The sequence below is a fragment of the Ascaphus truei genome, chromosome 5, assembly GCF_040206685.1.
Source record: "Ascaphus truei isolate aAscTru1 chromosome 5, aAscTru1.hap1, whole genome shotgun sequence".
Taxonomy (NCBI): Eukaryota; Metazoa; Chordata; class Amphibia; order Anura; family Ascaphidae; genus Ascaphus; species Ascaphus truei.
The window spans coordinates 285899103-285919291 of record NC_134487.1 but is presented as its reverse complement, the minus strand read 5'-3'; the positions used below and the strand labels follow the sequence as shown (position 1 = coordinate 285919291).

The window sequence follows — 20189 nt, the reverse complement described above, 5'->3', positions numbered from 1 at the left end:
GTTCATCTTCTCCAATGCCAGGGAAAATTGCAACCACCTTGACTACTGTCCTCTTTCACATGGCATTAAAGTGGAAATCTACAAGAGGGACCCAGCATCTGATGTACAGGTCACCCTCTGCAGGAAGAAGATCTGGGATATTGGTCCTGTCTGCTTCATTTTCAGCTTACACGAATGGGATGAACACACGCTCAGCAGAACTTTGTGGTGAGGCAGAAAAACTGCTTGGATGGCAAGTTCTTCGGGCAGCAATACATTTTGGCCATGTTGGGTTTGGTGTTAATATCACTGTTCTGTATTTCTGTTTTTTTAAACAGTCCATACCGTTTTGCTAGAAAAGCGCTGCATTGGTACTGTACAAAACATGCAATGATTGTTGCACTCACAGCACAGGGTGGGACACTGACAGGGGAGACTTACAGTCTGCTCCTAAACCAAACCACCACCTTCCTACGGACTCACCTGGCAGGGACCCAGACAGCGAGCTCGGATGAGGGACATATCCCAGGGGGACGGAGGCAGGTCCGTGAACCACGTAGTCATTGGCCATGGTCTCCCCATCCCCCTTCATGCGGGGGCACAGCACCCGCTGGCAGATAAAGTACATCCCCCCCACCACAAACACCGTGAGGATGACACCAATGATGGAACCGATCGTGTTGGTTGACGGTGGCGGGGGCTCCTCTGTGGGATCTGGGGCATAGAAAAACAAAACAGCACATTTAGTATTCGCATCATGTATTCGGGGTGCAACCCATGATCCTCGCTGTGTATAAATACTGGGCCCTCACACCTAAAAAGTCATTTACAATAATGATTACCGAGTGTCCCAATTGGGAGATGCTATAGCCACCAAGTCGGCTTTACTAAAAGATGCATTTAAAATTGTTTATTTACACCCGCCAGGGAGGAGCGGCTCAGCGAGTCAAGACACGGACTCTCTAAAACAATGACACAGAGTTTTAAGCAGGGGAACCTGGTTCAATGCCCAGTGTCAGATCTTTGTGACCTTGAGCAAGTCACTTCATCTCCCTGTGCCTCAGGCACCAAAATCATAGATTGTAAGCTCGTCTAACAAGCCTATGTGCCGGGTACGGCGCACTATACTGTAATTTGCGCAGCACTGAGTCGCATTGGGAGAAAGGCGCTATATGAAATAAAGTTGCGGTCATTTACCCAATAGGAAAAAATGGTTCTGCAGCCCAAGTGAGTCAACGAGTGAAATAAGAGCTCCAAAACATTATTATTAATAAAATAAATGGAAAAAGGGTTGAAGCCCCTCCTTCCCCACTACCTCTATTTTCTGCAAATCCAACTATTGTGCAGATGTCTTTTGTAAAGAAATGGTTCCTTTATTAAAATCAAACAGGATTATTAGTAAGAGTACGTTGGTTTCCTGAGTCAATCATTTTTCTTCGCTTCCCAGCTATGGTGTCCCATGTTAAATGGAGCTGAATGCTTCTCAGCATATGGAATAAAATAGTCATATTTGGGGGACCTGGTCACATATTTGCTTTATGACCGAGTCTCTGGCCATGATAGCATTAAGCTGCATGTTTTATGTACCACTTACAGCATCCCTGCTCATCCGAACTGTCACTGCAGTCCGGGTTGTGGTCACAGCGCCTGTGTTTCCCAATGCACTGACCGCTGCCGCAGGGGAACTGGTCCGCAGAGCAGAGAACTGGGGAGAAAAATTATATATACATATAAACACACACACACACACACACACCTCGTTTATTTTTCATAGGTGTAACATCTCCGGTAAGAGTTACGCATTGACTCTACAGGGTGCAATAAGCCATACGCAGGGCTCTGCACATTAATGATTAATAGAACGCTGAACAGCTCTTAGGTTGGGAGCACTTTAGAGCAAGGAGCTCCCTGCACCCATGTGTTAATTTAATATTTGTATTTTCTCTTCCCCATTGTACTGCCGTGTGGAATTAATTTCAGCCTTATGCATAAATAATCGTAAACTCCGCCTACGCCAACCTCTCCTCCTTACAGAAAATGAAACATAGGCAACAAATATCTGCAGAGCATTTGTATTCTTTGCACTGGACGAGCAAACAGCAGAGACTAAAGCTCTCACTACAGGTTTATCATAGGGGCTGCAGTAAGGTTCCCTTTTTCAAAGACTTGTTCGAGTTACAGCAACTGGTTCCTACATTCAATGAGTGACTCCTGACTAAAGGTCAAACACCCTACCTTACATTTGTGTATTCAAAACAAACCATCTCCCGCCCTCAGGAATGTACCTCCTTTAGCTTGCACTGGGGCCATGTTTAACACGCTTAGAGGAGATTCAGAGCCCGTTTCTCTCCCCCTCATCGGACTTTGCGGAGGCTGGGAGTGCTGCAGACCTCGCTCTGCTTTAGCAATGGTTACAGTGACGTAGATCAGTAATTTTAACCTTTGCAGTCGGACACCAGGGGTTCGGAGAGGAGATACGACACCAGCCTTTCTTCAAACACACCCAATATTATTATTTTGCCCCATTTGTACAATATTCATCATTAAATGAGGATTTTTTTTTTAAAGTTGCATATAATAGCGTTGCTGGTTTATTTAGAACGTATGTTCTATCTCAGCAAAAACCCGTTAACAAATTAGGATAAATGGATTGGTGTGTCACAAAGTGATAATACATGGTTACATCTTTTAGTGGGTTCCACAAGTCAAGGTAGAAACCCACTGGTGTAGTATGGTGAAGACTCGTACCATCGCAGTTCTTCTCATCCGATTTGTCCTGGCAGCTGGTCTCCCCGTTGCAGCGCAGGGATGCGTTGATGCACTGCCCGCTGGCGCACCGGTATTGCGTATCAGAGCACACCGGGCAGTTCTGTTCGTCGCTCTGGTCGTCGCACTCCGGAAAGCCATCGCATCGCCAGTCCAGCGGGATGCAGTCTACCTCGCCTGTGAAACACGTGAAGTGCTGGGGGGAGCAGGTGGGGGGCTCTGCGGAGAACCAAGAAAGAATTCGGATTAATCTGGGGCTGTCCCACAACCACTGGATCAGTGAAGTAACAAATATTTAATAAGGAGCCACGGCACTTGCCACTCTAAGTAGGTACCCCGCACGCCCAACGCTTACTTCTAGGTTCAGTACAATAACAAGTATATTCATTTGTATTGCGCCAAAATTTGGCGGCGCAGAAGAATGTGGGAGGGAGGACAACAACATTGGATAACAACGAGTACATCTAAAAGTGAAGACCAACAAAGAATAGGAAAGATGTTCCCTTATAATTCCACATTCAAATGATTGTCTCCTAAAGCTGCGTCCACAAGGTTGGAGCTACATAAAGAGCCCTAAAGACTAGGTGAGGTTTATTGTCAGCAAGGACTGGTTTGGAAGAAGCAGCAAAAAATAAATACAGTCTGCCCAGCATATGGACTTTTTTTCTTTTCTTCAATGCCAGATCAGATTTCTGAGGCACACATGCAGCCAACCTTTGGGGTTCAATCAATGTGCTTAATTAGCAGTTAATGCGCAGAGCTGTAAAGAGGGGAGGGCAAGAGTCACATGTGACCATAAACCTTTCACTGCCAGGCAACAACCCAGATAAACACCAACATGGAAGCTCGGGTACAGAGGGACAGCTCCTCTCAGAATATTCAACTCTGCTGCATGCGGAATAGAAAACGTGCGCACATGGAGTGTATTTTCTGCTTCTACCACAGCCTCCAACTGTTTTCAATCTGTGTTCTGACCTCTAGTAACCTACAAGACCCCACGAGAGCGGGAGGAGCACAGCAAACAGCTGGTCTCCTAGAATAAAAGCCCCAGGCAGAGGATCATTCACGGGTGGAAGTAATGAGGAGGATGAGGAGGGATCAGGGTTTCATGGGGTGAGTGATGTTAGGCGAGCACGAGACAGGAGAGGTTTTATACGGATTCCAGAACAGGGCTGTATAATAGAACAACGGAGAGCAGATCAAAATCAAAACAAGATGTGTGTGTTCAGCACACGGACACAATGAGACTACGGGGGTGAGAGATGGCCTTGCCGGCTCCCTCGCACTCCCCCCCATCCCCCGTGCCACACGTAACAAAAATCGACGCGAGACTGACAGTGCGACCTCCTGGGTGTTTCATTTAATCAAAGAGATCTCCTTGAGCCAAAATAATAGCAATGTATCCGTGTCCAATGGGCGACTCTGCAGCCTTCTTATAGCAGGAAAACTAAACATTAAAGCTTCACGTAGCAGCATATATTGAAGTTGCAATAAAGTGAAAGCACTTCACCATAGAACACCTTCTATATACCATTTTATCGGTTGTCTCAACGTGTTTCAAAGCTTCACAAAGCAGAACCCCAATCACAGGATATAAAATGGCTACTTCTCTTATTAGGACCTCTTCACGTGCTCAAACCTTACTGCCTTCGCTACCGCCTACAAATCAGGAAAAATACAGATGTAGCTGATGTTGGCGCTGACGTTAACTAAATGCGTTGCGTTTGTGCTGGCTCGTATTTGAAAACAATAGTAAAGATAACGCATGCATTATTTAACCGTTATCTCACATAAATGGATAATGTCTGATACGGCCGTAGTTTATTTTACTCCTCTCATGCAGAATAGAGGGTCTGCGGCCAGGGCATCCCCCACAGGGGCGTGCGCCCAGGGCATCCGCCACAGGGGCGTGCGCCCAGGGCATCCGCCACAGGGGCGTGCGCCCAGGGCATCCCCCACAGGGGCGTGCGCCCAGGGCATCCCCCACAGGGGCGTGCGCCCAGGGCATCCCCCACAGGGGCGTGCGCCCAGGGCATCCCCCACAGGGGCGTGCGCCCAGGGCATCCCCCACAGGGGCGTGCGCCCAGGGCATCCCCCACAGGGGCGTGCGCCCAGGGCATCCCCCACAGGGGCGTGCGCCCAGGGCATCCCCCACAGGGGCGTGCGCCCAGGGCATCCCCCACAGGGGCGTGCGCCCAGGGCATCCCCCACAGGGGCGTGCGCCCAGGGCATCCCCCACAGGGGCGTGCGCCCAGTGCATCCCCCACAGGGGCGTGCGCCCAGGGCATCCCCCACAGGGGCGTGCGCCCAGGGCATCCCCCACAGGGGCGTGCGCCCAGGGCATCCCCCACAGGGGCGTGCGCCCAGGGCATCCCCCACAGGGGCGTGCGCCCAGGGCATCCCCCACCAGTTGGCTGCTTGAATGCCTAAAATAGTACATGTCATTAAGAAGCCACATGTAGGCAGACGCTGCATCTCAAGGCTATCCCAGATATTTTGTTTTCCCACACAGAATATAAAATACAGTAGGGTCAAATAAATTAACTTTAAATGAAGGATTCAACAACATTTAATCCCCTTGTTTGACATTGCAAGATATAACAACTTTATTTCATATAGCACGTTGAACCCAATACGACGCAAAGCGCGTCACAATTACAGTATAGCGCGGGACGCAGCACATAGGATTGTTACATACACAGTCCCTGCCCAGGTGTGTTCACAATCTGTGTTGCTGGTTCCTGAGGCACAGGGAGATAAAAGGGACTTGCCCAAGGTCACAAGGAGCCGGCACAGAGCTTGAAGCAGGGGAGCCTAGTTCATTTCCCGAGTCAGCGCCATTACTCACCGAGCCCTGTATGTACATCCTTCTTTATATAAATAAGAGTCTGTTGGAAGGCAGCCACTCACCCCCACAGGACAGTTCATCTTGCAGAAGGACCAGGTGCATGGGACAGGAGCAGCGAGTGGTACCATCTCCCTTCACTATACAGATGTGGGTGCAGCCTCCATTGTCCTGAGCACATGGGTGCCCCTCTGAAACGGGAGAAAGGTAGCGAGATGTTTATAAACGGCATAAATGTGTTTGTCTGTCCCACTAGAGTTCTCAGCATTTCTGTTTGCGCAGTGCCCAAATGCAAAAAATTAAAAACCTAATAACCCTTTCCATGCCAGGTTACATAGTAGATGAAGTTGAGGGGGAAGAAAACAAAAAAATGATATGCCCATCAAGTTCAACCTATGCTGAATGTAGATCAATCACAGATACATATCCTATATTTGTATTCACAGTATTTTGACCCAGGAGGGTTAACATATGTTGAAAGGGTTAAAAGAAATTATAGCAAAACCCTACAGACCTCATTTTAGAACGTTTTATACAATGTTTTTTGCACCAGAGCTGTCTTTTAAAAATAACTGGTCACCTGGGGTTGTGCATAATTAAGTGATACTTTTTACCTCTTAATAGTCTCAACTACTTGCCCACTAATATGAACCCAATGTAAAAGGTTACTGCTGTATAATAAAGATAGACACACACACACACGCACACACGAGCGCAGTTATGGATGACCACTACTTGTATACAGTCACAAATCAAAAGAAAATATTGGTTTAAAAAGGTCCACTCTTTCCGTTCTTAGAGAAGAAATATAGCTAAAACCTATTAGACAACTAAACATTGCCAATACGTACAGGATGACAGATCAGGTCAATAACGCACATTAAACTGCAATACATTAAATTGAGGTTGATTAAAAGAACTCGGACACGTGTAAACAAATGAATGGCCGTCAAAGTCAGACGTGGAATCGTAACATTGTTGTACAATAAATAGATAAACGGTAGAGGTAATTTGCTTTCAATTGGCAATAAGACGAAAAAATCTATACTTACAGCGATTACTGGGCCGGGCAGTCCCTATTTTTGTGAAATGTTGCATTCCAATTAAGCCACATTATTGCATGGTAACACCCACAGCAATACACTAAATCATTGGAGTTTCCAGTTCAACATATTGACAATTTATAATGTCTCACAAAGTGAAAGACTCAGAAATTTAATTACAGTATTCATCCAGTTATCGCTCAGGTCAGTCTCCATTTGGGATAGCTGTTCAGTCAAGCAAAACCTGACCTGTTGATAGCTCTTGACGACTGGAGTTGACCACCCTTGGTATAAATATTTGAATATTCTTAATGTTCATACGTTTGTGCTAGATCATTTTTTGAGTAATACCCGTTTATAACCATACTAACTGGATGTAATGTCCTGTTTTATCTTCACTGGAGACTGAAATCTTAATGTATACATTTTCTTTTGCATTTTTATTTATGTAACCCTCATCCCTAAGTCCCTTCAAATGATTTATTTTGTTAATACAGTTAAAAAAAAGCCAGAGAAACCATTCGCAGACATGTTTCAACCTTAATGGGTATCATCAGTGTGAAGTTGGCTGTACTGCTGGCTTGCAAATGCTACCCATTAAGGTTGAAACATGTCTGTGAATGGTTTCTCTGGCATTGCATCTGATTCCCATGCTGTGCTTTAAAGCTGTGTTAAAGCGAGCATTAGCTATATGGGCTCCATGCAACAATGGTTTTTCTGGCAAAAGGTGACACATTGTGTGCTTATTTGCATGCCATTTCCCAGAATCCCTTGCTGTAGTGGATGCACTGTATGCTGGGTATAATGGTGAAAGGCAGGGTTGCAGACCTGCCTAAGACATGTGAATGTGCTCACAAGTGATCTTTTTATTTGCTATATGCAATACGGTGGAGGTTTCTTGTTGCCTTTTTCACCCACCATAACTTAAAACGTGATGATATTTAGATAGATACACACACATACTTATTATTGATACAAGTGTAAAACAAAGTTAAATTCATCCTGCCATACAACACAAACCTGTTTAGATGGGCAAATCCATTTGAACCTCATTTTAAACCAATTTAGAATCTTCACAAAAAAGCAATATTACTGTGTAACCGACTTCCCTAAACAGGTTACAGGCTCATCCAGCTGCAACTCGAGAGCTGCTGTTGCCAGTAGTAAATTAGGACAAAGTAAATAAATCTGGAGTTAGAGAAAGGGCTGGCAGTGATGCTACTCACTGTACTCCTGCAAATTCAACTCGGTCACTGCGTGGATGTCGGTCAAAAGAGGGATACGGGCCTGGATCTTTGTGCGTCCGTCCCGGCCAGTCTTCTCGATGCGTTCAATCATCTGCTGCTGCCTGTCGATCCAGTACAGGTGATTCCCGAAGACCGTGAGTCCGACTGGCTGCAGGACGTTGGAATCTTCCAGCACGACGCGGTTGGCACCTGAGGGCGAAAGGTGAATTACTTGCGAGCTGAAAAGCAACTCGGCAGAGATTAAATAAAGTAGACGAACTCTGTATTTCACGTACCCTGGCATTGGGTCATTTTTTTTTAACAAGGCAGCAGCACACTCCCTAACACACCCACCCACCCACTCCACCCACTGCCACAGAACAAACATGCCTAAACATTTGACTTGGAGTAGAGTAGTGCCCTTTTGGCTTCACTTTTGCCATGTCCGTTTCAGAAATTCTGTAACAATGCGCTCTTACAAGAGCCGTGACCAAAAATACTTTAGAGGTTCCAGTTTCCCTTATTTAACCTCCTTCCACGCACCAATACAGAAAGGGAAGGAGTTAGCGTTTCTGACGTGCATAAGACTTAGAAGGGCCAGTGTGTTGTGGCCACTTTGTTATTGTATTTATTTACAGTGTGAACCCAGTTTGCCCAGGTACAATATTGACCTCATTGGGATGAATGACTTGATCCAAGTAACAAAGCAAGACTCCCGGTTCCCAGTACGTTGAGTGTCTACCTCCCTTATACCAAGTAAGTAGCTCAAGACCAGAGCCCCAGTAAGAAATGTGAGCATGTGCACTGGGGAGGAGCACTTGGTGCAAGTCACGTCTTCCATCGACATGTGACACTGCCGGCATTGGGTGTAAAAAATGGCAAGATGACACCAATGAGGTGTTTACACCTTACCAGACAGGTCACTGCTCTCGATTCGCCGCAGGTCTGAGTCGGCCCAGAACAGCTTTCCCATCTTGTTGTCCAGAGCGAGGGCGATGGGTTTGCTCAGGCCAGTGGAGAAGAGCACCTCTCGCTCTGTCCCGTCCAGAGCAGCGCGCTCTATTTTGGCCGAACGTTCCTGCACATTAGTGAAGTACATGTACCTGAAAAGGCAAGGTGTTCCCTTTAATACATGGTTGTGCCATTTGTGCCGAGTGGAACGGGAGGTCAAGGAAGGAGGGTGAAGGGAAAGCATTTTTTTTTTGTCACATTTGGTGCTTTTTCCTACGCAGAAAGACCTCGGCTTACAGGAGGGAGGAAAGGCATTTGCTCAGCCAAGATGGGAGCCAAACAGCTTCCTGCTAGTAACATTAACCACCTTTACTTATTGGCTAGCGGACACGTTTCCTGCTGGCATGAACATGGGCCAAGTCTGCTGGCATTGATGAAGTTTGGGGAAAATAGCTTCTCAGTCGGACGCCCAGCTTAAAGCAAAAGAAGAATATGCATATTTGCTGCATCATTTTTAAGAATGTAAATTGGTAATAATGTATTTGTTTCTTAACATGCAACATACTTTGGAAGGGGTTGAAAGACCTCTTGCCATACATCTATATGTACTGATCACACCTAGTAGCACTGCAGCTAGTGTGTCAGTTATTATACAATATAGTAAAGATGGCCGGCTTGCGATACGCATGGTACAAACACCCCAAACCTTCACCAGCTGCTTTTTAAACTGTTTCAGAAACTCAAACCAACAGGCCCCCATCGCAACGTACCCTCTCTCCGGATTCACCAGGATTGCTCTGGGTCGGTCCTGCGGACTCTTCAGTACCACCCCAACGGCCCTCCCGTCCAGCCGTGTAACGTTGATGACATTGGTGGCCTCGCACGTCCAGTAGATGTAGCGGCTGTAGATGTCGATGCTCATGTCATACGGCTGCATGTCCATGTTCTGGTTAGGAATGGCGCTTGCCACCACGGTCATGCTCTGGGGGGGGGGGGGAAATCAGAGAGAGGGGCGGGGGAGATGCGTTGGGATTGGGAGACGGCATAATGCAAGCCCTGCGCAACCACCATTACTTCCATTGTTTCCCAACCTTCTACATGGCCGACCGCACACTATATTTATGGTGACAATGACCAGAAGCATAAAAAGGTCAGTCTAAAACAGGGCTGGCCAACTCCAGTCCTCAAGGCCCAACAACCGGTCAGGTTTTCAGGATATCCCGGTCTCAGCAAAAATAATAATAATAGATTTGTTCGTGTATAGCGCTGCTAGTTTTATGTAGCGCTTTACAGAGACATTTTGCAGACACAGTTCCTGCCCCGTAGAGCTTACAACCTATGTTTTTGGCTCAATCAGTGGCTCAGTAACAATCACTGCACCACCTGTGCTGAAGCAGGGATATCCTGATAACCTGACCTGGTGGCCATTAGGACTGGAGTTGCCCACCCCTGGTCTAAAATCTTGGTCATCTATTAAATGTAGATCATTAGCACCATTTATACAAATTAAACAAGTTCTCTTTAATCTTTTAATGTTTTTATAGTGATCAAACGTTTTTTTTTTTTTAACCCAATCATGCGAGTGTTTTAATGAACAATAACACTTCATACTAAGAATTTGCCAAAGTATGTAACTTCGTGCTTTGTTTGGCTAATGATTGGAGCATAATTTGTTTAGAGATTAAAAGGGAAAACCAATTAGCAGGTAAATATTTGAACAAAGTGGTTCAATAGTAAATAGAAACTTCATCATCATTTTTACACCTAAAGCAACTAAGTGAAACATTTACTTCCGGGGTCATGCACTCTATGGAAGCAGATTACATGGCTTCGTTTAAAAATACACTTTTTGTTGCCCGCTATGCAGGATTGCTCCTTAAACCTTTTATCTGCCCAAGAGACAGCAATGAACTGTAAGCCCCCTCTAACAGTGAAGGGGATAAACACAACCTCTCCAAAAGTACACAAACCTCCAACACACAGAGTCCCCTCCAACAGTGTCTGTGGGCCAGCTATCTTTAGTAGCATAGTCTTCTATCAGAAGACAACTACAGCTCCCACAATCCCGTGCTGCAAGAGCCCAGTGAAGAGGACCAGCACATAATTCGGGGCACATGACCACTATCATAACACAATCAGAATTTCCAGGACCCTTTTTTAAACGGCTAGTAGGGCTCACAACAATGCTTTACAATGAAATGGTTAGAACACTTCATGTTTGGTGGACATCAAAAAGGACCCCCCCACCCCCAAGACTAAGCCACCTGTGCTGAAGCAGGGTCTGATTGAGCCACCTGTGCGGAAGCAGGGATATCCTGAAAACCTGACCTGTTGGGGAGGCTTGAGGACTGGAGTAGAGCACCTCTGCTGTTGACCACACGGCATTTGCAGGCTCTTCCACATACGAGTTGCCTCCAAAACCTTTTCATAAGTGGGGGCCACCAGCATTATGCACTGGTCAGTGGCACACTGTACATCTACACACTTCCTCATAAGCCCAAAAAATACTGTTGACATTAAGTTTAACACTTGGCCGGGGAGGATAAAAATTAATTGGCATGAAAACAGAAAGGCAATTTCCCCCTCAAAATTACTTAATGTGTTTTTTTAATTCATTGCAGAAACGTTCAACACTAAAGAGGTTAAAGGAGCAGTCACCAAGCAGGCTCCCGGATACGTACGGCTCTCTGCAGTCTCATCTCCCTCACATCACAGCCCCGTTATGGCCTCACCTGACTGCCATCCTCCTGGGCCCGGCGTATGTTCTGCCGCGAGTCGATCCAGTACAGCTGCTTTTCGAGCGGGTCGTAGTCTATAGCGCGGACGTTGCGCAGGCTGTGGATGGGCAGGATGATGTCCGGGCTCTGCTGCTCATCTATCACCATACGGCTTATGGCGTTCTTCTGGCTGAACAGCAGGAAGCTGCTGGGAGCTGAGAAGCGCGCACACGAAAAAAAGGGTCAGGGTACGAGAATGAATATTAATAATCCATTAATTAAAGCAAAAAAGTACGTAACAATGCAGTTTTGTTGCATCACACGTGTTAACCAGGTTTTTCATTTTGTTTTCTTGAATGTTACTGTTTTTTGGCCAATTTCTGCAGTTTTAATGACAATACTAAGATTCTATTTTAGTAGATTCAATGGAGAATCCAGCAATTTAAAATGGGGGGACGGGGGGGGGGGGGGGAGAACCAACAAAAAATGCTTGAGTTGTTCCCCTTCATCTCCCCACTTTCTTACTGGTTAAATGTAGGGGGGGAGATTATAGGTAGATCAAATATGCACCTTCAAAGTACAAGACCTTGATCTGTTCCCCCTATCAAAAGGGGGAGGGGGAGTACAAGACCATGATCTGTTCCCCCTATCAAAAGGGGGAGGGGGAGCTTTGGTTGGATACTCAATGTCTTATGTACATTTGGAATGTTTAAGTTAACTGTATGTATAGAGGGGCTCCTGTAGGTTTCAGTGTTTTATGTGACAATTGTCTATCCTTGACCCTAATAAAAATTTTGAAACAAACAAAAAAAAATGCTCGAGTTGTGCAGACGGCTGCTTTAACTGCGAAGTGGAACAGAGGTGAAAAGTATAAACTGCACTTGTATGTTTTTGCAGCGGATGAAAACGCTGTGCGTCATGTTCTCACTCTTAAAAGAACATATATATATTTATTTAGAAAAGAACATTTTTTTTTATCAATTGTCAGAGTGCAACAGGACTCTGGTTATTATTGAATTATAAACTGCCCATAAAGTAATTCCTCCCTTGCAATTCATAACACTAGAATATTTCTGCAGCCTTGTAAGGCTTCCGGCGAAGATGGGCTTCCGGTCTGAACAAAGCCTGCATTTAACAGAGCCGGCACAGAAGACTGCTAGTTTTTGGGAGCTGTGCATCTCTGGACATTATTATAGGATTGCCAATTCAGGGAATGTAACAGGTCTGAGCAACAGCTAAGCTAAGACAAAAGCAAAGACAAAAGAAGGGTAGTACACGCACTCATTCAACTGGTATAGAGGTGGGGTACTTAGCACTTGCTTCAGGGAGATCCAAGGGTCCCAAGGTGAGTAGTCAGGAAGGAGGATGCAGGCACACGGTCTTAACCATCATCAACATTTTGATGAAGAACAAGACCAAGACTGTGTGCCTGCATCCTCCTTCCCAACAGCTAAGACAAACCATGCATGTTCCAGACTACACGACAAATCATTCGGTCCTCACTTTTCAAATTAGTGATGGGAATAATAGGCAGATCTATTACACAATGCTAGGTCCTGGGATAAACAACCCATCTTCATAAAACTCACCAGTGACCACACCAGTGACCACGTACAAACGAAGTGCAGGACAACACATTTAAAGAAAAAAGGGGCGGGGGGATTATACGCAATAGCAACTTGTAGCTATGCTAATAAACACACATTTATTACATTTATGCAACAGGATGTTCCTTTAGTTTGTATTAAACAGACTCCCAGCTGCCTTCTCTCGCTCATATTGGTTGAAGCATAGGACGACATTTACTGCACGCAAACTTTTTCCTTCCGATTTATTCTAGATACTGAGTAAATTTAAATTTACACGTCTTATTGTCTAAAGACCAAGAGCGCATATGATCAAATCTCCCAGTTACGGTTCTGAGAATGGACCACTAGGAGCAGGAAAGTAAGGACTCGGAGAAACATGGTCGTCAATCCTCTGTAAAAGTTTCATTAATACACACATTAGCCATGCTATAATTCCCTTTTACTATTGCTATTTAAGACACATACGTTCTTTAACTTACCACTGCATGTCTTGTTATCAGCATTCAGGGAATAGTGCGCAGGACACCCACAGATGTAGTTGCTGACCGGTACTGCCAAGCAGAGGTGAGTGCAGTGACCGTTGCTGGAGGCACATTCATTCCACCCAGCCTGCCTGGAAGAGTGGAAAACCAGGATGTCCATCACATAGTCCAGGTGGCCCTGGATGATGGTGCGATTTTGCCCGTTGGTCTTGTTGGCTCGCTCAATGCTTCGACGGCTCCAGTCCGTCCAGTATATATAGTCCTGGTACTGAGTCAAACCAAAGGGGTGGGGCAGGTCATCTGCTAGGACTTCCCGGTCCAAGCCTGTTGGGTAGCACAAGAGGAACACTAACTTCTGCCATTGAAGTAAGCAGAACAGTCAAACATAATGTAGCAAGATCCATCAACACGGGACGTGTCACTTATGATTATCACCAGTGGTGCTCATGCAATACTAAATGATACACTATACTACTCCTGGGGATCATAAACCTCAGGCCGCTGTGGTTTTTGCTGTGCGAGGAGGACAGAGGAAGAAATGAAATACTGTATTGGTAATAAAGATCTATTTATAGGTTGCGTTGATACTTTGACAACTGAATGAATAGTGGCAGTATTGAAATTTATTTGGCGACGGTTTGTACAGAGGCCGTAACTCAAAGCAGCAGTCACGGGGGGAGGGAAGAGGGCGGGGGGAGGGAAGAGGGCGGGGGAATTTCTGCTTTAAAAGGTATATTTAAAATAAATACATAATTGTTTTTCACTACAACTTTATAACCTTTTCTCTCATCTTGTAAGCCCTAAAGATAACAGGATGTAAATAAGTCACACGCGTACACAGGCGCAAGAAAATCGTCACGTTGGTCAACTTAGGGTGCAGACGGCATAGATACAGTTGAGTATCAGAGCACAAAAGGAAGACAAAATCAAATTGTATTGAAGTTTGATGTTTTGTCTGTCAACGTCGAAATTCAATAAAACTTGTTTTCTGTAATGTGTAGTGTCTCCTTTTTGCGCTATCTATACATACATAAGCGCACACTTAAAAAAAATTTTTTTAAAGCAGTCCAAATTATTAGTTTTTTTCCCCTCTTTAATATGTGCATCAATACAATCCACACAATCCTAAGTAATTCGCTAAGTTGCCGATCAATCAGTTCTCCTGTGTTCGATCGGCGAAGATTCGGCTCGGGTGTTCACTAAATGGCTGTCAGTGCAGCAGAAGAGGACCAAAGATGCAAAGTTCTGTGGGGAAAATCATGTGACCAGGCAGTCGGTTACAATTGCTAAAGGGGTCAAAAAGGGGTGTGCCAGAGCCTGTTTCAGAAGAGGGAGGAGATGTGACTTTGTAAAAGGTTGCAATAGAAACCTAGCCTGGAAAGCCGGGGTCCCCAACGCAGAGCCCACCTAGCCTGGAAAGCAGGGTCCCCCACGCAGAGCCCACCTAGCCTGGAAAGCCGGGTCCCCCACGCAGAGCCCACCTAGCCTGGAAAGCAGGGGTCCCCAACGCAGAGCCCACCTAGCCTGGAAAGCAGGGGTCCCCAACGCAGAGCCCACCTAGCCTGGAAAGCAGGGGTCCCCAACGCAGAGCCCACCTAGCCTGGAAAGCAGGGGTCCCCAACGCAGAGCCCACCTAGCCTGGAAAGCAGGGGTCCCCAACGCAGAGTTCACCTAGCCTGGAAAGCAGGGGTCCCCAACGCAGAGCCCACCTAGCCTGGAAAGCCGGGGTCCCCAACGCAGAGCCCACCTAGCCTGGAAAGCCGGGGTCCCAACGCAGAGCCCACCTAGCCTGGAAAGCCGGGGTCCCAACGCAGAGCCCACCTAGCCTGGAAAGCCGGGGTCCCCAACGCAGAGCCCACCTAGCCTGGAAAGCCGGGGTCCTCAACGCAGAGCCCACCTAGCCTGGAAAGCCGGGGTCCCAACGCAGAGCCCACCTAGCCTGGAAAGCAGGGATCCCCACCACAGAGCCAACCTAGCCTGGAAAGTAGGGGTCCCCAACGCAGAGCCCACCTAGCCTGGAAAGCCGGGGTCCTCAACGCAGAGCCCACCTAGCCTGGAAAGCCGGGGTCCCAACGCAGAGCCCACCTAGCCTGGAAAGCAGGGGTCCCCACCGCAGAGCCCACCTAGCCTGGAAAGCAGGGGTCCCAACGCAGAGCCCACCAAGCCTGGAAAGCCGGGGTCCCAACGCAGAGCCCACCTAGCCTGGAAAGCAGGGGTCCCCAACGCAGAGCCCACATAGCCTGGAAAGCCGGGGTCCCCAACGCAGAGCCCACCTAGCCTGGAAAGCAGGGGTCCCCAACGCAGAGCCCACCAAGCCTGGAAAGCAGGGGTCCCCAACGCAGAGCCCACCTAGCCTGGAAAGCCGGGGTCCCCAACGCAGAGCCCACCTAGCCTGGAAAGCAGGGGTCCCCAACGCAGAGCCCACCTAGCCTGGAAAGCAGGGGTCCCCAACGCAGAGCCCACCTAGCCTGGAAAGCAGGGGTCCCCAAAGCAGAGTCCACCTAGCCTGGAAAGCAGGGGTCCCCAACGCAGAGCCCACCTAGCCTGGAAAGCCGGGGTCCCCAACGCAGAGCCCACCTAGCCTGGAAAGCCGGGGTCCCAACGCAGAGCCCACCTAGCCTGGAAAGCAGGGGTCCCCAACGCAGAGCCCACCTAGCCTGGAAAGCCGGGGTCCTCAACGCAGAGCCCACCTAGCCTGGAAAGCCGGGGTCCCAACGCAGAGCCCACCTAGCCTGGAAAGCAGGGGTCCCCCACCACAGAGCCCACCTAGCCTGGAAAGCAGGGGTCCCCAACGCAGAGCCCACCTAGCCTGGAAAGCCGGGGTCCTCAACGCAGAGCCCACCTAGCCTGGAAAGCCGGGGTCCCAACGCAGAGCCCACCTAGCCTGGAAAGCAGGGGTCCCCACCGCAGAGCCCACCTAGCCTGGAAAGCAGGGGTCCCAACGCAGAGCCCACCAAGCCTGGAAAGCAGGGGTCCCAACGCAGAGCCCACCTAGCCTGGAAAGCAGGGGTCCCCAACGCAGAGCCCACATAGCCTGGAAAGCCGGGGTCCCCAACGCAGAGCCCACCTAGCCTGGAAAGCAGGGGTCCCCAACGCAGAGCCCACCAAGCCTGGAAAGCAGGGGTCCCCAACGCAGAGCCCACCTAGCCTGGAAAGCCGGGGTCCCCAACGCAGAGCCCACCTAGCCTGGAAAGCAGGGGTCCCCAACGCAGAGCCCACCTAGCCTGGAAAGCAGGGGTCCCCAACGCAGAGCCCACCTAGCCTGGAAAGCCGGGGTCCCAACGCAGAGCCCACCTAGCCTGGAAAGCCGGGGTCCCCAACGCAGAGCCCACCTAGCCTGGAAAGCAGGGGTCCCCAACGCAGAGCCCACCTAGCCTGGAAAGCCGGGGTCCTCAACGCAGAGCCCACCTAGCCTGGAAAGCCGGGGTCCCAACGCAGAGCCCACCTAGCCTGGAAAGCAGGGGTCCCCAACGCAGAGCCCACCTAGCCTGGAAAGCAGGGGTCCCCACCACAGAGCCCACCTAGCCTGGAAAGCAGGGGTCCCCAACGCAGAGCCCACCTAGCCTGGAAAGCCGGGGTCCTCAACGCAGAGCCCACCTAGCCTGGAAAGCCGGGGTCCCAACGCAGAGCCCACCTAGCCTGGAAAGCAGGGGTCCCCACCGCAGAGCCCACCTAGCCTGGAAAGCAGGGGTCCCAACGCAGAGCCCACCAAGCCTGGAAAGCAGGGGTCCCAACGCAGAGCCCACCTAGCCTGGAAAGCAGGGGTCCCCAACGCAGAGCCCACATAGCCTGGAAAGCCGGGGTCCCCAACGCAGAGCCCACCTAGCCTGGAAAGCAGGGGTCCCCAACGCAGAGCCCACCAAGCCTGGAAAGCAGGGGTCCCCAACGCAGAGCCCACCTAGCCTGGAAAGCCGGGGTCCCCAACGCAGAGCCCACCAAGCCTGGAAAGCCGGGGTCCCCACCGCAGAGCCCACCTAGCCTTTTGTGGCTGCCAGAGACTGATTTTGGAAGGAGCTATGTTCTAGCTATGGCATTTACAAGATAAGCCGAGACTCTTAGATTGCGCCATTACAGTCTCTTCCGCGAGCGGGAACAGTGCGGTACGAGGCCTGCCCCAAGGTAAGGGGTGTGTGTTTTGTGATGCCTGCCACTCTCCTGAACTCAAGTGTTGGCCACAAAAAGGTTGGGGATCCGCTTTGAAAAGAGTTCTTATTTTCACCGTCTCTCTCTTGTGGCGAGACTAGTACATACAAAAAAAAATAAATAAAAGTTACATAAATTGTTTTATTAAAAAATAAAAATAAATAAATAACTCGCACACTTCTGCCCCAATCTGAGCCTGCCTCTTTAATAGCTCTACCGCAACTTCAAAATGTAGCATTTCTGCAAATGTCATACTGGATGGTGTCTTATCAAAGTATGTCATTGGGGGAAACAAATTTAAAAAAATTTTTTTTTAAACAAATAAATGTAACTGCTTCTTTAAATCACTAAATGTGCAAAACCACAAGGCGGGGGATAGGGGGGGCGAGGTAGGTTCAGGAAGAGACTGATAGAAGGGGAAGCTTTTGTACAAAGCGGATCAGTTACTTAAAACACGATGTTAAACATTTCCCCCTGCAGATAAATCCTTTTTAATGCAAATCAACTCCGCGCAGCAAGCCGAGCTCTGGCACCTGTCCATGTCCAGGCAGACGCCTCCAACGCAAGCATTCCCGGGCCTGGGCAGCAGGGTGAGGTGCGCAGCTGGGAGGCTGCGGCTTAACGTGCACCAACTGGGCTACTATGCTACCCTCCTCCAACAGCTGCACACACCCCCACCCCACCAGTACAGAAGAATCAAGGTTCAGTCCCAGTTTAAGTGCAATATGGGATAGTCACTTCTTTTTTTATTTTACGCAACATTTAGGATTTTTGTAAAAAAAATGTTTGAACCCTTTTAGTGTCACAGTTCCTTCGGCATATCTATCATGTGACCGCTCCTCGGGACCGTGATCGCAACGTCGGTGATGAGGCAAAAGGAAGGAGTCCTCTTCGGGAAAGACTGCATACTTTTATTCATTCATTCCAAAAAAGCATCAGTTACGGGATACTAAATATATTGCATTTTAGTGTTTTACGTGTACATGCAACTATGCAAACACAAACTAAATGGTACCTTTTAACAGTTACTGAATGAAGCAATATGTAGTCCTCCGCCTTGCAGAAGAACACCTTGATGTTGTATGAAACCTCTAAGACACTACATTTTAGGAAGTGGAATTCACTCCGATTCTCTTACCCAGCATGTTTGATGACTCTATAAGGTTGGTGTCCAGATCAGTCCAATACAGCCTCCTTTCCGCATAGTCAATGGTCAGCCCATTGGCCCGTCCTACATTGGGCACCAGGGTTATGCGCCCGCTTCCGTCCATGGCGGCTCTGTCTATCTTTGGCTTCCCACCCCATTCAGTCCAGTACATAAACCTGAAGAAAAAGCACATGCTGGTTATGAAGCTGAATGAGTAGCTCAGAGATAAAAGGTCACCGAGATCTGACCCAACTTCATCTGCTTCAAAAGGCAGCGTCCACTCCTTGTGATCTTGGGCAAGTCACTATCTCCTGGCGCCTCGGGAACAAAAATTAGATTGTAACCTCATCGGGCTTGTGATTGTGTCTACATACACCAAATCAGTACTATATACTGGAAGAAATGTTCAAATAGTTCAGTGTGATACAGCTCTGAATCACAGAAACACCAAGGTTGGTATTCTGCTCTTAAAAGGCAATACATCAAGTACAATTTTGTGTTATTGCAACTTTAATGCCATTTCAAATGTAGGTCCAAGACACGAGCTACTTTTATTGTGGGCTAGAGGTGCCGGTCACAAGCAAAGTCTCCCCTCCCCCAATGGTCTATTCTTATCGGAAGTAATCATGCCATCATTAGCCAGACCCGTAAGACAATGTGTGACTGATAGAACAGCACTCTGTATTCATTGGACACAGGACACAACACTACTTTCAAGAGGCAGGGTGAAAAGGACTGATATGAAAATGTACGTTACATTTCTTTATATACTGCATATTTTACCCTCTGCAAAGAGTTTGCCCCCTCCCCCTCCTCCCCCCCACACCCCAACTTTCCCATTTAAACTCTCCCCCGAACATAGCAAAAAAGAGAAAGCGGAATCAAGCTGCAGACTGATCCAGGTCTGTCTGGGTAAATTACCAGATAATATTTCACGTTTGCGTTCCCACTGTGTAAAATTATTGATACCAGACCGGTAGGCTGTGCAGATAATGTGCCTTTGTTATGGTGAACAGAGCCACATACAAAAGAGCTACTGAGCCCTGGCAACGACACAGGGGATCTGCACAAGGGAGAACTTAGTTATTTTCAAGGAATTTTCCGCTTCCTTCTCAGAGAGTATAACGTGATGGGTCCATTGAACCAGTCAACACCAGGGTACACTAGAGAGAAAAAAATATATACATCTCTAGACTGGGATACAACAGCCTTTTGATTTTAAAAAACAATCAGCAAAAGAAACTCAGATGTTCTTAGCCAGAAGTTTCATTTACCAACTTCAGTGCTGTAGAGGGTAGAAA

At 47.9% G+C, this 20189-nt stretch overlaps 1 protein-coding gene across 2 annotated transcripts in view; it reads right to left on the bottom strand.

The window, feature by feature from the left end:
* LRP6 (LDL receptor related protein 6) overlaps positions 1-20189 on the bottom strand; it is an 87604-nt gene that overhangs the window by 8625 nt on the left and 58790 nt on the right. For both annotated transcript variants that reach the window (XM_075602470.1, XM_075602471.1), the window contains exons 11-20: positions 18880-19064; positions 13596-13922; positions 11543-11742; positions 9581-9792; positions 8772-8962; positions 7860-8069; positions 5656-5781; positions 2728-2964; positions 1574-1684; positions 463-693 (exon numbers count right to left, since the gene is read on the bottom strand). In XM_075602470.1, coding sequence (XP_075458585.1) covers positions 463-693; positions 1574-1684; positions 2728-2964; positions 5656-5781; positions 7860-8069; positions 8772-8962; positions 9581-9792; positions 11543-11742; positions 13596-13922; positions 18880-19064 — 2030 coding nt within the window. The remainder of the gene's footprint in view (positions 1-462; positions 694-1573; positions 1685-2727; positions 2965-5655; positions 5782-7859; positions 8070-8771; positions 8963-9580; positions 9793-11542; positions 11743-13595; positions 13923-18879; positions 19065-20189) is intronic.